The sequence below is a fragment of the Brienomyrus brachyistius genome, chromosome 5 (genome assembly GCF_023856365.1).
Source record: "Brienomyrus brachyistius isolate T26 chromosome 5, BBRACH_0.4, whole genome shotgun sequence".
Classification (NCBI taxonomy): Eukaryota; Metazoa; Chordata; class Actinopteri; order Osteoglossiformes; family Mormyridae; genus Brienomyrus; species Brienomyrus brachyistius.
In genome coordinates, this window is record NC_064537.1 from 24,205,185 (window position 1) to 24,223,023 (window position 17,839).

General features: G+C 41.1%; 1 protein-coding gene and 1 pseudogene across 1 annotated transcript; both read left to right on the plus strand.

Annotated features, from left to right (window-relative positions):
• The first annotated feature begins 1,796 nt into the window (after window positions 1-1,796).
• Window positions 1,797-1,916, plus strand: LOC125743199 (U4 spliceosomal RNA; annotated as a pseudogene).
• Window positions 1,917-2,921: 1,005 nt separating this feature from the next.
• LOC125742879 (uncharacterized) lies at window positions 2,922-15,870 on the plus strand. The gene is made up of 4 exons (XM_049015300.1): window positions 2,922-3,172; window positions 3,795-3,864; window positions 4,022-4,612; window positions 14,820-15,870. Exons 1-4 carry the CDS (start codon window positions 3,170-3,172, stop codon window positions 15,461-15,463), a joined length of 1,308 nt encoding a protein of 435 aa, XP_048871257.1. The 5' UTR covers window positions 2,922-3,169; the 3' UTR covers window positions 15,464-15,870.
• The last annotated feature ends 1,969 nt before the right edge of the window (window positions 15,871-17,839 follow it).

The window sequence follows — 17,839 nt, forward strand, 5'->3', positions numbered from 1 at the left end:
TGATCAGAACTTTTCTGATTGGTCCACCACAGGTCTTGAAATGGATGCATGAGTGTTCTGATTGACAGATACAGGGATACTGATTAATATGCTGCTACACTAGCAGGCTGGGAAAGGTAGTCCATTTCAATGTAGACGTGATTCATGTTAGTTCATGATGCTGATATTTTTGTCATTAGCTTTAGCTCCCAACAATCCTTGATATTAATCAAGGGCAATTAATGTGATTTTTGAGCATTTTATTCTCACACACCGTAAGGCATAAACGTAGACCCTTATCGTAAATCACCATGTCATTTCAAATGTGTTAATGATTATTACTGGCTGAAATAAACTGGATATCCGTGACAGAAATCCAGACATTTAATGAAGTTGTGCTTAGTTTTTCAATATATGAAAAAATATATGTTTAACTGCGGGCGGCATGGTGGTGCAGTGGTTAGCACTGTTGCTTCACACCTCTGGGACCCAGGTTTGAGTCTCAGCCTGGGTCACATGTATGTGGAGTTTGCATGTTCTCCCCATGTTGTCGTGGGGTTTCCTCCCGGGACTCCGGTTCCCCCCCACAGTCCAAAAACATGCTGAGGCCAGTTGAAGTTGCTAAATTACCCGTATTAGTGCTTGTGTGAGTGACTGATGTGTGTGCGCTCTGTGATGGGCTGGCCCCCCATCCTGGGTTGTTCCCTGCCTCGTGCCCATTGCTTCCGGGATAGGCTCCGGACCCCCCGCAACCCAGTAGGATAAGCGGTTTGGAAAATGGATGGATGGATGGATGTTTCACTGCACTATTTTTGAGATGTGCTTTATTGAGGAAATGAGATTTCAACTTCGAGTTGAAATAATGTTATTTATTATTATTTAAATTTAGTCGATAATGTAATATATTTGTGAGGGACCTTTTGTATGAGAAAAGTGATATAAGGTACTGGGTTGCTGATGATTTTGTGACTCTGCTTCAGGGTGGTGGGTTGGATGCTGACCCCAGCTTTGTGTCTGCTGGTGTACTAATGTTATTTGTGGGCTTTATTTATATGAACGGCTTGAAATGTTATCCAAAGAATAGAAACCTTTTTAAATATGTGCCTAAAAGTGCCCTATAACCATTATATAATCTGCTGGAATAATTTGTCCAAAACACATATTTGTGGAAACTTTATATAGTATTTGTGAATCACATAAAAGTGTGGTCAAAAACAATTTTACTTTCCCTCTTTGTAATGGAAAAATTGGTTTCGTTTGATCGTTTAGTGCCAATCAAATAAACTCACAATCTCTCACCATAAAAAAAAAAAGCAGCACCATACAACACAGAAAAAGCAGCAACAACATGCATTTGTGTATTATTTATATGTATGATTTATTAAGATCAGATTTTAGTTTGCAGTTAGTTCAATTTGTCTCCCCATGTTCTGAACCTGATTAAGGGCAATTCTAAGGGAATAGTAAGTGAAAATGGAGATCGATATTATTTGATATGAAAAAGTATTTTACCATATCGTCCATCCTTATACTGTTATCAAAATTGATTTACACACAATTGTTTTACATGCTGTTAGCCATTACATGAAATGTAATGAAAAGATGTAACAAATATGGATCACGTATACCAAACCTGTTGAGCTTCTCTTCATTTTTGGTGTTACTTGAGATTTACAAGTCATCTAAAAGACTAGTTAAAGGAAGATCACCATCAATCACAGGTGTGTCACTATTGCAATTGATTTTTTTAACCAACAAAAAGGTGGGTTGGGGCCTTGGAGATAGTGTATGTTGTCCCTGAGCACGAGGGCAGGCCTGTCTTTGCACTGTAGCAGTATCATAGCCAATGAGGTTTAACTGAGGTGCAACTATTGCTAGTTGAAAACTTAACCCAATACCCATTTGGCATTGGCATTTTTTGATGGTATCTTTCGAGTTAGAAGCAATGTGTGGCTCATTAGTTTAAGAAGCGGTGCCCGTATTTGGAAAAAAGTGCTTAATTCTCACCAGAGTGATTTTACCGTCGGGCCCTTCAGCAAGGTCCTTAACCCCCCAGTTGCTCCAGGGACTGGCCGACCCTGCTTTCTCAACTGGTACCAACTGGGTAAAAGTGTCTACTGAGTAGGAGTATCAGTAGCAAATCCCAGCACCAGAGATTTGAAGACGGCAGCCTCTTAAAAACATTTGATGTCCATATCAGCTCTTAAGTTTTGAAATCCAACAAGTAGGACATAAAAGGGTATAATTGGTTTTACTTCTTGTTTTTCGAAACATGTTCATTTTAGCCTACGGCTCATCCCATCAGATGGTGTCGCTGGTGTCTCTCCTGAAGGACTTGTTACGGACAGGCTTGCTGTAAACCTTGGAGCGTAACATCTGGTGTACTTATGTTATTCTGACTCACTGATCAATTTTCACTTTTTTTTAATTTAAATCCATTAAGAGCAAATAGAAGATGTTCTGGATTTCATTCCAAGAGTAACACTTTACTTGACAGAACACAATTAATATAGTGTTATGCTATTATGTATGTATTAATCATAAAGTAAGTCTTAGTTACATACAGATCTCATCTTAATATATCATTAATGAATCGTGATGCATCTTTTATCTCTAGCAGTTGCTATTTTTCTTAATATATTCTGTAAAACTCTTGTTAAGAACTGTAGGAACAAGTCACGAATAACAAGTTAAATACCGGTCTCATGTTTGTTCACCATTAATGAATCGTGATGCATCTCTTGTACTTGAGTAGTGATGGAGTTATTAAGTATTTATGCCCAGTCAAGTAAAGTGTTACCATTCCAAGTTTATTATGGTAGTGGTAAATGTAGCAATCATACAAAAGTGATATTTTACTCATTGCATGCATTTTCACCAAAATCCTTCAATGTTTTTAATTGGTGGTGTTTAAATAATATTTTGCTGGTACTGTTTTCCAGATTTGGTGACATGCTGGCCTTGGATGAACAAAGGCGTCCGTGAATCACGCCCCTCTGTGATGCATGCACAGAAGAGTGTTCTGCCTCACTAAACCAATACACACGGGCTCTTTGTGTACGATCATGCAGGAAAAGTGATGTAATGCTCGGTACAAGGAGGGAAGGGAGTGAAACCTAAATCTCCAAACAACAGCAGACAGAGAGACACTGCATCCACACTCAGCTAGCTGGCAAATCCCAGCCTCAGGATGGTAGGTGGACATCGTTCTTGCTTTCAGCAGCTCTTGCGCTAATATACTGCACTTAGAATCTGTTATACAATATGTTATGCTGTGATTGGCCAGAATTGACATGGTTCTTATAACGTAATTTGATTCTTGAAGTCTTTAGAAGTCAGTTTCTTGGAGTCATGGAATCAAGGCCACGAAAGAATGTTCTGGCATCATTGCTTGCAGTCCAAAAACCTCAGTTTATTTAAGTTGTGAATTTATGGGCATTCTGTTGCCCAAAGGATTATTCATTTACTCAGATTTCTGTGTTTATGTTTTCAGTGTTTTATGAGTCATTTTTAGGTATGTAATGTAGCAGGAAAATTTTAACAACATTTTATTTAATGAATGAATGAATATGAGCACCGTTGCTACCAAAGATAATTCATTTACTTGAATTCCTGTACTTTTAGGTATGTAGAATATGAAGGAGGTCCTCATGTCATTGTATACAGCCCATAATTTTTTAAAAATAAATTATAATAGAAGGTCATTCTGTTGCTGCCCATGACTATTTCTTGGATTTCTATGCTTGTTTGAATTATGATTTATTTTTAGGTATGCAGTATAGTGAACAGTTTGCAGACATTCTTTGTTTCTGCAGTTTCCACGCAGACAACTGGGGGTCGTTGTGGCAGCCGTCCTGTTCTTCGGCCTTTCGTCAGCCTCTGAAGGTTGTTGCGCACCTCAGTGTATTCTTTCAGCCATCATGATCAGTGTTAATTCACTTTCTGTCCACTTGAATATTTGATACAAGGTTTATCTGGCTGTAAAAACTAATGTGAGCCATTTCCATACACTATCATAATAAGATCTTGTTCCTTTATCAAGTCCCCCCTTCAGGATTAGGTGGAAAAGCCCTTCTGTTTCCCTACGAGACCGACTACAGCTATGTCACACTAGCGCCTCAGAAATCCTTGCAGCTGCAAGCCTTCACGCTGTGCATGACACTGGCCACAGAGCTGGATGGCGAGCGGGATATCATCCTCTTCGCCTATCGCACCAAGGACTTTGACGAGCTGAATGTGTGGCGTGAAAAGGACGGCCGTCTGTCCTTTTATCTTAGCGGGGACGGCGTGCTCTTTAACATGCCCCCACTCAGCACCTTCAAGACGAACGTGTGCATCACCTGGGACTCCACCACGGGCCTGTCTGCGTTTTGGATGGATGGTAAGAGAAGTGTGCGGCAGGTGTACAAGCCAGGGCATACGATTCGTGCCGAAGGCACCGTGATTCTGGGTCAGGACCCTGACGCCTTCCTGGGGGAGTATGAAGCCTATCAGAGTTTTGTCGGTGAAATTTCAAATGTTAATATGTGGGACTATGTCCTCTCTGACAGCGATATCCAGGCCTTGAACTGTGATTGCTCTATCCCTAAAGGAAATATTTTTGACTGGAATACTGTTCAGTATGAAATTAACGGAAATGTCTTTGTCATACCTGATGGCCAAAGTAATACAATACCCAACATGGAGTTGTGCTAGAAATGTTCACAATATTGACATTTACAGCAAATGTACTCAGTGTTTCAAAATGGCATGCTTCAAACATGAAAACAATGTATAAATATGTAAATGATTAAATGTTAACTCAAGAGTAACAATTAAACATCCGTTTTAATCATTCCTGAGTTGCTGGTCATACTGATTGACAGGTACTGTACTCCAGATTAGAGTCAGACTAGAGTAATTTGTACATATAACAAAATAGGAAACACTGGAGGTGATGTCCCTGGAGCTGGGGGGACGTTTCATGTGCAGCAGGGTGGAGAAGAAGTTAAAGGGGGGAGCAGCAGAGCACAGCCCAGATGAATTTGCAGTGTAGGTTAATAGCTGTGTGATGATTTTAAATCTATATGTGAAATACCTGGGGCAGCATGGTAGTGTGGTGGTTACTGATGCCTCACACCTCTGGGACCCGGGTTCGAGTTTCTGCCTGGGTTACATGTGTGAAGTTTGCATATTCTCCCCATGTCATCGTGGGGTTTCCTCCAGGTACTCCGGGTTCCCCCCACAGTCCAAAGACATGCTGAGGCTAATTGGAGTTACTAAATTGCCCATAGGTGTGCATGTTTGAGTGAATGGTGTGTGAGTGAATGGTGTGTGAGTGAATGGTGTGTGAGTGTGCCCTGCGATGGGATGTTCCCCACATCGTGCCTGTAGCTTCTGGGATAGACTCCAGACCCCCTGCAACCCAGAAGGATAAGTGGTTTGGAAAATGGATGGATGTGAAATGCCCAGCTGCCAGCCAGGGCTGGATCTACTATGGGGGCATGTGCCACTCTAAAATAATCTCTTACTCCCCATGGTGCCACTCTAGTTACCCATCCATCCATTTTCCGTAACTGCTGATCCTATTCAGGGTTGTCGGGTGATCTCGAAAGCTATGGGTCTGAGACAAGAAACAACCCAGGAGGGGGCGCCAACCCATCACAGAGCGCACACACAATATTCACTCACACCCCAATGGGGAATTTGGTAACTCCAGTTAACCTCAGCATGTTTGTGGACTGTGGGGGGGGAAGCTGGAGTACTTGGAGGAAACCCCATTGAGAGAACATGCAGACTCCACACACAGAGCCATGGCGGAGACTTGAACCCTGGTCCCATAGGTGTGATGCAACAGTGCGAACCACTGCGCCGCCATGCCACCCCTCAGTCTAATTTTGTATATGAAAATATTGTTTATTAAAATATACTAACATAAATACTTTGAGCAAGTTGAGCTACAACTAGCATTGAATGTGAATTCTAAAATTGAAGATGTCACATAACGTGACCCCTCTTCCTTGAAAAATGGTTCAGCCTATAGCTTCCCAACAAGACTGGTGTTCTTGTTGTCAGGGGCAACCAACGCTCCAACCTATGATTGGTGGGAGAACGCATTTTGAATCTGCACTGTGGATATCTCTACACCGCAGCTATTTCAGATTTAAACACAGACTGTCTATTGTCACTGTGGAAATTGCTTAGAGGTAAGTCTTATTAGCCCAATAAATCATGCAAAATGAGCTTTAAATTATTCTACATGAAATGCAGGGAACCTATCAGTTGATGGGTATCCTTTAATGTTGTTTTACATTATAGCAGAGTCTAGAGACAATGTGATTATCATCAAAAACGAAACGATGCAATAATTATGCAAGACAAAGCTAAAACTTTCATTTGTGTAATAGCATAAGCCAATGTCATTTTGTTTTAGTGTAAATAACGTTTAATTATTTGGGCTGATCCCAATGAGAATGTTATAGGCTGTTTATATGAAACATATGTATACTTACTACACAATGTATTTTAACCATATATATTATGCAAATGACCACGCGTGCAAATGCGTAAAGAAATGGCTTCAGTTTTGCCACTCCATCTGATCTGCATGCCACCCTAAGAAATTATCTTTAGATCCGCCCCCGCTGTCAGCTGAGCTAAAAGCAAAGGGTAACACTATGTTAGTCAGGATTAGTACCTCAAGACGGCCGGCTCTTCAATGCATCTGGTGTGAATATCATCTCTTAAGTTTAAAAAAGTAGGACAAGTTTTTTTTTGCTTTTACTGTTTTTTTATGTTTTTGGAACATGTTCTGTGGAAGATAAAAAATGTTCCAGATTGGCCCTTCTCTACCTTATCCTTAATCCAAGAGAATGAACTCTGACCTCCAGTTATCGGTAAGGTAAATTCTTTCTTGTTAGCAGGATAATGACAGAATGCCCGTGCTCCACATACTCCCCAGTGTTGACACATCGAACAAAGATAATGCTCCATCTATATACCCTTGTAGTACTCCTATAAACGGTCTTCTCTAACAGGATTGGCTAGTACGGCATGACCAGTGCAGGATTTCCTCACACCTTCTCAAGCTGCATCCTGACCTTTGTTCTTCTTTTTCTGATTTCTTTTAGCATATAACATATACTGACATATAACCCAGACTATATGTATTTGACCATCTAGTCTGCCATGACTCAGTGTTGATTATACCATTATACTTATGATTCTGTAAATCTGAATGTTTTGCACGTGCATTAATGCAGGTTAAACTATCGCAGCTAAGCTCCTTCCCCTTTGGTTTCTCACCCCCCTGTTAGCATCACAGATCACGTTGGCTTCATTTTCTCTGGGTGTCCCTCTCAAATTCCTGTTTTCCCTTTCTCCAGCCTCCAGCTGTGTCCTGTTTTGCTGCTGATTTGATAGCTCTCTCTGACCATGCTAGGCCAGCATGTTCCCCAAGTCCAGTCCACACATACGCAAGAGCAAATAATATCTTCTTGCCTAATTGCCTAAGACAAAACAACAATCCCACAATGCACCATACACCACCTAACTTTCAATTTTATTTTCAAATTCCCTCTTTTATATACGCAAACACGTTGTTTACAACACACTAGAATTGGAATCACTGCCCCCAGTATCAGAGTCCCAATCTTCCCAATTGCGGAACTGAGAAGGATGGGGCTGGTTGAACGGAGGGAAGACACCCCGCTCCTCATGAGGGGCGTTGATATTGGAAATGTTGACGGTGCCATGGGGCTCCTGCATTCACAGGGGAATGAGAGGATCCTCTGTTCTAGGATTCGGGGAAGGTTGACGGAAAAACATGACCTTCTTAGCCTGGGACGTTCACAAGGACTGAGCAACACTTAAAAAGAAGAACATTTTCTAAAAATCCAAGCAACACAACCAATACACAAAAAATCAAGGGCCTAAATATGCCAGATAAACCAGGGATTAGTGAAAAAAAAACAGCTCAACTATACTTGAACAGACCATACTCTTTGTGAATTTCAGGCATTTGCTGGTGGACGTCCTCCAGGTCCTGCCTATCTTCAGACAAGTCAGGAATGGAATGGTGCATTCGATCATCTCTCGGAACTCGGAAATTCCGAGTTCAGTGACATCACGTCCGATAATCTCCCGTTCGAGCTACCACATCTCGAAACAAACATGGCTGCCTCCATGAACACGCTGTTGTGTGTTGTTGCTTTATATTTTAACAGATTTGGAGTGATACTATTTTTTCCAAGAGACAAACAAGAAACACGAACTAGTAAAACCACATTAAAAGCTTTATAAAATATTTTAGTTCATTCATAGTGATATACTTTTTGGAGAGGCAAACTACAAATAAACAAAATACACTAACAAGTCTGGTAAAAATCTGATATTGCATGCTAGGATACTGTTTACAGTTATGATATGGTATTCTTTAAATGTAACACATGCAATCACATTTATAACTATTAACACATCAAAGAAAAAAAAATTTTTTTAAATATTCATAAAATAGAATTACTGCTGACTGTGTAAGCTGCCGTGTCACAGGGGAAACTCGAACAACAACGTCATAAAAGAGGCGTGTTTCCGACGGGAAGTGGTTTTCATAACGTTTCGTGACGTTTTTATCCGAGTTCCGACTCGGAGAGAAATAAACAAACGCAGGATAAGTACAGCATTTCTTCCCCACTATGGTTTCCTTTCTCAGCCAATAAGAGGTCCAATGCCATGTGGTTTTGTAGGAGCACCTGTTTAACCGCAACTAGCCTTTCACAGACTTTGTTAAGCATCTGGTTGGCCCACCTTGTCCATTGAAGTCTGCAGAGCCATGACCCCAGTCTGAAATCCAGAAACTCCTAGAGCAAGGATAAAAGCACCGAACCGCTGCTCAGTCTTGCTAATAATCCACCTCTCTCATACGTGAGCCCCTACTGTCAGGGACATTTGAGTTTTTGGTACAACCTGCATGGGAGGCACAAGATGAGCTAGATAACAATACCAATCTCCACCCGTCTCAGACACAGAAAGAGCTGTCTATCCCCTTGCCCTGTCTCTCTCACCACAGTCAAGTGCTGAGAGGGCAGTGGCAACAGGGGAACAGTGGTAGAAACATTAACATTGGCCACACAACGGGAAGGTCTAGGAGAAAGGGATGGTGAATCACTTGATTATACGGCCTGTGACGCATAACCTTATCAGTAGAAATGCCAGGCCTTCCACACACATCCTTTTATTTCCTACTTAGGAAGACGGGTAGAATGAGTGAGAGAATGTGCAATTGTCAGGGCTCTGCTGACAATGTGCGGCGGTGGGAGACGGACCCCCCCACCCCACACTCGACTGGAGCATAACATCTGGTGTACTTATGTTATTCCATCTCTGCTATCAATTTTCACTGAAATCCATAAAGACCAAACAGGAGCTGTTTAGAATTTCATCCTTAGTTTAATAAGCAAATAATGGAAAAGTTGCAATAGAAGTAGGAATCAGATAAAGTTCCGTTTTGTTTATTTTATGCATTTTCACAGAAATACACTACCGGTCAAAAGTTTTACAACACCCCAATTTTTCCATTTTTTTATTGGAAATTATGCAGTTTAATGTATCATTGCACTCTGAAATGAAAGCATAGTACAAATAAGCAATTGAAGTTAAAAAAAAGAAATCATGGAATCAATTTATAGACCAAAATGTATTCTAAACTTTTGACTCAAAGTAGCCACCTTTGGCAGATTTAACACACTCATGGCATTCTTTACACAACAGAAATCAAATATTCATCAGAAAGTTCTTCCCATATCTGTTGCAGAAGTTCCCATAACTGTGGGGCACTTGTAGGTTGGTTTGCTTTCACTCTTCTGTCCAGTTCATCCCAAACCAGCTTGATGGGGTTCAAGTCTGAAGACTGTGCAGGCCATTCCATGTTTTCAAGCTTACCGTCTTGTTCTTCTTTCCTGAGGTGGTTCTGGCATGGCTTGGACTTGGTTATTGTACGGCATGACCAGTGCAGGATTTCCTCACCCCTTCTCAAGCTGCATCCTGACCTTTGTTCTTGTTTCTCTGATTTCTTTTAGCATATAACATATACTGACATATAACCCAGACTGTATGTATTTGACTATCTAGTCTGCCATGACTCAGTGTTGATTATACCATTATACTTATGATTCTGTAAATCTGAACGTTGTGCACGTGCATTAATGCAGGTTAAACTATCGCAGCTAAGCTCCTTCCCCTTCGGTTTCTCACCCCCCTGTTAGCCCCGCAGATCACATTGGCTTTATCTTCTCTGGGTGTCCCGTTGTCTTATTCTGAAGTCTTAGCAATGGCTTTCTTGCTGCAACTCATCTTCTCAAACCTGCAGCTCGAAGTCTTCTCTTCACAGTTGACCACTTGCTTACTATGACCACTATTAAGCTGTACTTGAAGCTGTGGTCCTGTGAGCCGCCTATCATGGTAGTCCTCTGATGCAGTTGTGGCTTTGGGTCTGCCAGACCTTTTCCTGTCAGAGTTCGCCCCAGTTTCTGAGTGCCTTTTGATGGTAAAGGAAACTGTACTCACTGACACCTTGACTTTCTTTGCAATTTCTCTGTAGCAAAGACCTACATTTTTAAGTGTTATGATGGTCTGTCTCTCTTCCATTGTTAACTGCCTTTTTCTCACCACTCTTTGTAGCAACAAGCTACTTTCTGCAGGTGCAACACTGTTCAACTGATGCTCACGAGGGTATGGTACCACAGTGTGTTCCAACAAACAGAGGGGGTTGTAAGTAATCCAGAAAAGTTGGATCACTTGTGGCAATTAATAGCACCAGCTTTCAAGGCTTGATCAGCCTCCATTGCTGCAGAACAGCTTTAAATTGTTAACCCATTTTGTGTTCCCTGAAGAAAGCCTTTTTGTACAATTCTCAAATGTACATTGTTTTTCAGTTTTGGGCAACCTTGCCTTTTTTTAACCTCTGGAAGTTTCCTTTGTGCCACTTACCTTTGTGCCATTCCAAGTTATTCATTGGACTTGAATTGCAATAAATAACTGGAAAAATTGGGGTGTTCTAAAACTTTTGACCGGTAGTGTAGTTCAGTGGTGTTTAAATAGTGTTTTAATGGCATTGGTTTCCAGATTATGATGGTGACATCATCACTCCTATTTGACAAATCGGGTATCGGCCATGTGTAACAGATCCACATCCATTAGTTACTTTTTATTTAAACTATTTAGGTTTTGGAAGTCTCTGAAAAGATAGATCCTATTTCGTGTTAAATCTGTTTGTAATATCAGTCGCACGACAGCTCTTGGGAATGGGAATTTCTGGTGTTTTTTTTTTTTTTTTGCAGCATTTAAGCTGAACGATAACGTTGCCACTCAGTTTTGTGCTACTCAGTGTGTGAGAGCACAGTGACTTCCGCCTGTTGTGACATCATGCGCATACCCCTCGCAGTAGGGGAGCGTAAAAATCGGATAAGAGGGTGATGATCAGGAAGTATTTACTGCAGCAACTAATGGCACAGCGATTTTTTTGAGCATTTTGAGAGGTGGGAGCAGCATTTAGTGGAAAATCCCATTATAAACCAGCACATGTGATTGTGTGAGATAACGAAAGTAATATAGAAAAAAAAAGCAATGGATGTTTTGGGTGTCGCTAGCTTGGCCAGTTTTGTGAGCTCGCTCCAGCTTGTGATACAGGAGGGGTTGCTATCAAACGAAGTCAAAAGTGACGCTGTTGCCAGTGGGAGAAAAATAGTGGGGCATTTTAAGCATTTGCGACTTGCGTATACTGTCTTGGAATATACTCAACCTGAATTGAACATGCCTCAAAAAACCTTAAAAACAAGTTGTATAAACGAACATTATGTTATATATGTTTCTAGTAGCCTAGAGATTTTTTGCCATACATTGTTTCATCTGTAATTACTAGTGTAAAAATATTAATAACATGGGAAGTATAAATATATACTTATATTAAAATGGTAAAGTAAAAAGCTTTTGTGTTGGAATCTGTATCGATATCGGCAAGGTCAGAATCGGATCAGAACTAAAAAAATGTGTATTGTCTCATCTCTTATGGGGTGCTGATGTACTTTGTACACATATTTAAATATAACCAGCATAATGTGTCAGAGAACCACCTAGCTGCATGCTGGATATCAAAGTACTGCACACAAGGAAAATATAGCAGCATTGGTTGAGTGTTATAGGTAAAGTCCAAGTGCCACTGAGATTAATAATGGAATTATTGTGAAGTATACAGTGAGCTAGTGTACTAGAATGGCATTTGGCTATGCAGACATTTTAATATGAAAAAAAAACCATGCAGTGGATGGAATTGGTCTTCTATGATGTTGCTAGTTCTAAGAAGGTAGTGGTCGTGGCAAATGTCCCTCAGGGGAGGTACAGGCCTTCTCCCGTGCCCTCACTATCCACTACAGTATGTTGCATTCTGAAACCTTGCAGTTCCCATACCAGACAGTGATGCAGCTGGACAGCAGGCTTTCAAAATTCTCTCCCTCTGTGCTCGGTCATACAGGAAAAGTGATGTAATGCTATGTATAAAAAGGGAAGAGAGTGAAATCTAAAGCTCCAAACAACAGTAGACGGACAGTCACTTCATCCACACTCAGCTACCTGGCAGATCCCAGCCTCAAGATGGTAGGTGGACATCGTTCTTCGTTTTCAACTCTTTCAGCTCTTGCGCTAATGTACTGCACTGAGAATTTGTTATACAGAATGTAATGTTGTGTATGATTGGCCAGAATTGACTGGGGCTGGTTGCACGAAACACCTTAATATTTTTTTAAGTCCGAGTTAAGGTCTCCTTAAAGTCGGTTGCACAAAACACCCTTAAGTCTCCTCCTTATGGTTTCCTAGAACTTCTCTTCTCTAAGTTTTTCTCCTTATCTTGATCTTATACTTAAGGAATCCCTTAACGGTTGCACAAAAGACCTTAGCAACCAAACTAAGGGAACCGTACCTTAACTGCAACATGGCAGATTATGATGATAAATAACGAAAATGAAGGCATCCCAAAAAGAGTGTTCCGTGACTGGGAGAACCCCTTAGATACGCTTAATGATGAGCAATTGATTTTGATTTATAAATTTGACCGGCAGTCAATTTATGATTTGTCAGACCGTCTGCAGTTGGAGAACCCCACAATCCGAAGCTGTGCTCTCCCAGCTGCGTTGCAGTTAATGTTTGCTCTGCGGTTTTGTGCTACGGGCTCCTTCCAGGCTGTAAAAGGCGATGTATTTCATGTCCTCAAGTCAACGGGGTGCCGCATTATTCATGTCCGCTACCATTGCTGCCTCATGTGAAAGAGGTTTAGGAAGTAGACCTCCACCTTGAAAATGACATTTTGTATAGAATAAGTACAGGTAATGAATCATTTATTTTCTAGAACATTAGGTTGCAGTCTAAACGCGAGTGTCATAGAAAGTTAAGCCTGTTTTACGTTCAGCCGAGCTTGCTAACTAACCATAGCCTATAACGTTATACATTATACACCCTTACAGTCTACTTTATGTCTATACCTTAAATACTTTAATGTATAATAAGTTGCTCATCTTCCTTCAACAGGTTATGTACAGAGGTCTATGTCACTGTCAGAAATATAGACTAACGTTAACAGTTCCCTCAAGTCATGTTAGTCATTTAACCTAAGTGGTAAGAGTTATCTAAGCAGTTTTGTCGTATTCTCTCCTGTAATTAGTGATCTCTTTTTTGGCCAAAACAGATAAGTTGTATTTTTTTGGACCTCTTGGATGAACCTTTTCACCAGACTTCTTGAATTAATTTTCATTGCAATTTCCTCCCACATTGTTGTTTTCTGTTATCTGTGGATCAAATTTACTTTTTAAGTATGTTCTTTCTTTTATTGTATGCCTCCAAAAGTATAATCTTTTCCTCCTCTTACCAATTTGGCTTTCTTGTATTCTTTTCTCCCATTTTTATTTTTTTTTTAACTTTGTGAGGCGATAATGGGTATCACAAGCAGGCGCGAGTGTAAGCATATGAACGGTCGGAGGAGGCAATTTTACTGCTGTGAAATGTCTTTCAATGTTGTAAATCCCTTAATGTTTTTCCTTAACTAAGGAAACCTTTTAAGGGGTTCTGTGCAACACCCTTAAATAAATCCCTTAGCTAAGGAGAAATTAAACCTTAAGTGTCATACTTAAGTGGACAACTTAAGGCAGTGGTTCTCAAAGTCGGTCCTCGGGCCCCACTGCCCTGCTTGTTTTCCTGCTGTCCCTGCCCCACACACACAAGCCCCAGCTGTCTTTCAGCTTCTGATTACCTGGATCAGATGTGTCCAGTCAATCAGCAGTGTGTAGGGCAGGGATAGCAGGAAAACAAGCAGGGCAGTGGGTCCCGAGGACCGACTTTGAGAACCAATGACTTAAGGTGTTTTGTGCAACCGGCCCCTGTACTTTTAGGTATGTAGAATAGGAAGAACGTCCTCATGTCATTGCATACAGACCATAATGTTTTACAAAGAAATTATAATAGAAGGGCATTCTGTTGCTGACCATGACTATTTCTTGGATTTCTATGCTTGTTTGAATTATGATTTATTTTTAGGTATGCAGTATAGTGTGGACAGTTTGCAGACATTCTTTGTTTCTGCAGTTTCCACGCAGACAACTGGGGGTCGTTGTGGCAGCCGTCCTGTTCTTTGGCGTTTCGTCAGCCTCTGAAGGTTGTTGCGCACCTCAGTGTATTCTTTCAGCCATCATGATCAGTGTTAATTCACTTTCTGTCCACTTGAATATTTGATACAAGGTTTATCTGGCTATAAAAACTAATGTGAACCATTTCCATACACTATCATAATAAGATCTTGTTCCTTTATCAAGTCCCCCCTTCAGGATTAGGTGGAAAAGCCCTTCTGTTTCCCTACGAGACCGACTACAGCTATGTCAAACTAGTGCCTCAGAAACCCTTGCAGCTGCAGGCCTTCACGCTGTGCATGACACTGGCCACAGAGCTGGATGGCGAGCGGGATATCATCCTCTTCGCCTATCGCACCAAGGACTTTGACGAGCTGAACGTGTGGCGTGAAAAGAACGGCCGTCTGTCCTTTTATCTTAGCGGGGACGGCGTGCTCTTTAACATGCCCCCACTCAGCACCTTCAAGACGAACGTGTGCATCACCTGGAACTCCACCACGGGCCTGTCTGCGTTTTGGATGGATGGTAAGAGAAGTGTGCGGCAGGTGTACAAGCCAGGGCATACGATTCGTGCCGAAGGCACCGTGATTCTGGGTCAGGACCCTGACACCTACTTGGGGAAGTTTGAGTCTAAACAGAGTTACGTTGGTGAAATTTCAAATGTTAATATGTGGGACTATGTCCTTTCTGACAGTGATATCCAGACCTTGCACTGTGATCGCTCTGTCCCTGAAGGAAACATTTTTAACTGGAATTCTATTCAATATGAAAATAACGGGAATATCTTAATCATACCTGATGGCCAGAGTAATAAAATACCCATTATGGGGTTATGCTAGAAATGTTCACAATATTGATATTCATAGCAATGCATAGACATTATACAAATGTATAGCAACTGACATGTACAGCAATGTTTTAAATGGCATGCTGCTTGAAAACAAAGCATAAATATGGAAGTAAAATTGAAAGTTGGGGCGGGGGTGCAATGTGGGATTGTTGTTCTGTCTTAGGCATTAGGAAAGATATTATTTGTTCTTATGGATGTATGGACTCGACTACGGGAATATGCTGGCCTAGCATGGTTAGAGAGAGCTATCAAATCAGCTGTTTGATAACCAGTCATGGTAAAGAAGTGGGGTATTGGAGGAATATATAAATAGTGTATTTTTTTGTTCGGGAGGGGGACACTGTCTGCCTGCTTGCGGAACCTTTTTTCTCTCTATTAAAGGAAATTTATCTTGCATTCTGTGTTCCTTTGGAGTTTGTTAGAACTGAAGTGGGAGAAAATATAACTAAGGTATGGAAGGGGACATTAAAAAAAATGCAGCGGAGCAGAGACATACTGTAGCCAGCTCAAGTGAATTTGCAGTGGGATAGCTGCCTTTAGTTGACACAGTTAATGACATTGTCGCTGAACATGCATCAACAGCAATATTTTAAATTGACCGTTGTTTTTATTATTTTAACAAATTACCGTTATGATTTCTAAAACACTTCAGTTCATGATAATTGTGTTCTTTTAGTACTATTGCATAATTATGGGAGTAGTTCAAATTGTCACTAAATAAAAAGGTGCTTTTACGCCGTGCAAAGTTTTGATGGCATACCAGGACGGCAACAGAGCTATGCATGAGCACCTGAAGAGGAAACGCACAGGTACTATTCTGGATGATGGACTCCCATAGTAAGCAAAACCACCGTGTTGTCTTTTCACGTTTATTAAATTACCATTAGTTCGGAGAGCTATATAATATCTTTATTCCTTGAAGCTGCTAAATATACTCATTATTAAGACCATAAAGTTGCCTGCCTGCTATCTTAGACTCTCCATTGAATAAGTTTTTGAGAAAATTAAAGTAAAACTGAAACGAAAACAGACACTACATGAAAGAAAATAATTTGTAAACTGAAATAAAAATGAAAACTATATTTACAAAAAAAAAGTCAGACTTTAATCAGAAAAATGTACTGCCACACCACTAATGTATTTCTATGTACACTATATTGCCAGACGTACTGGGACATCCCTCCACATCATTGAATTCAGGTGTTTCAATCACTTCCACAGCCACAGGTGTATAAAATGAAGCACCTAGGCATGCAGACTGCTTCTACAAACATTTGAGAAAGAATGGGTCGCTCTCAGGAGCTCAGTACATTCAAGTATGGTACCGTGATTGGACCTAATGCACAGGTGGCATCCTTTCGTGAAATTTCCTTACAACTAAATATTCCACAGTCAACTGTTTAGTGGTATTATAACAAAGTGGATGCAATTGGGGACAACAGCAACTTAACCACAAAGTGGTAGGCCACGTAAAATCACAGAGCAGGGACAGCGCATGCTGAGGTGCGCAGTGTGCAGATGTCACCAAGTGTCTGCATTCAAGAGCTACAGGTATTTAGGTATAAAGCACGCAGCCACTGGACTCTAGTGCAGTGGAGATGTGTTCTCTGGAGTGACGAATCACACTTCTCTGTCTGGGATAGGCGGTTGCCAGGAGATCGGTACTTGCCTGACTGCATTATGCCAAATGTAAAGTTTGGTGGAGGGGGGAATATGATGTGGGGTTGTTTTTTAGGGGTAGGGCTTGGCCCCTTAGTTCCAGTGAGAGGAACTCTTAATGCTGCAGCATGTGAAGCCATTTTGTACAATTTCATGCTACCAACTTTGTGGGAACAGTTTCGGTATGGCCCCTTCCTGTTCCAGTGTGCAAAGCAAGGTCCATAAGGGCATGGATGAGCGAGTCTGGTGTGGAGGAACTTGACTGGCCTGCACAGAGCCCTGACCTTAACCCGATAGAACACCTTTGGGATGAATTAGAGCAGAGACTGCGAGCCAGGCCTTCTCATTCAACATCAGTGCCTGAGCTCACAAATGCTCTCCTGGAAGAATGGTAAAAAATTCCCATAAACACACTCCTAAACTTTGTGGACAGCCTTCCCAGGGGAGTTGAAGCTGTTGTAGCTGCAAAGGGTGGGCCAACTCCATTTTAAAGCCTATGTATTAAGAATGGGATGTCATTAAAGTTCATGTGTGTATAAAGGCAGATGTCCCAATACTTTTGGCAACATAGTGTAGTTTAACCACAGTATCACCTTTTCTAAAAGATGTTGTGGCTGTTGAGCTGTCCCTTTCTTCATCACCACCATTTCAGTGTTCATCCCTTCCATATTTACCAAAACAGTAGCATGTGGTGCTCTACTAACCA

Excerpts from the sequence above, each read along its gene's own strand:
- LOC125742879 (XM_049015300.1), top strand. Across the intron at positions 3,865-4,021 it reads CCTTTCGTCAGCCTCTGAAG|TCCCCCCTTCAGGATTAGGT; the intron begins GTTGTTGCGCAC and ends TCCTTTATCAAG. Across the intron at positions 4,613-14,819 it reads TGTTCAGTATGAAATTAACG|CAGGATTAGGTGGAAAAGCC; the intron begins GAAATGTCTTTG and ends AAGTCCCCCCTT.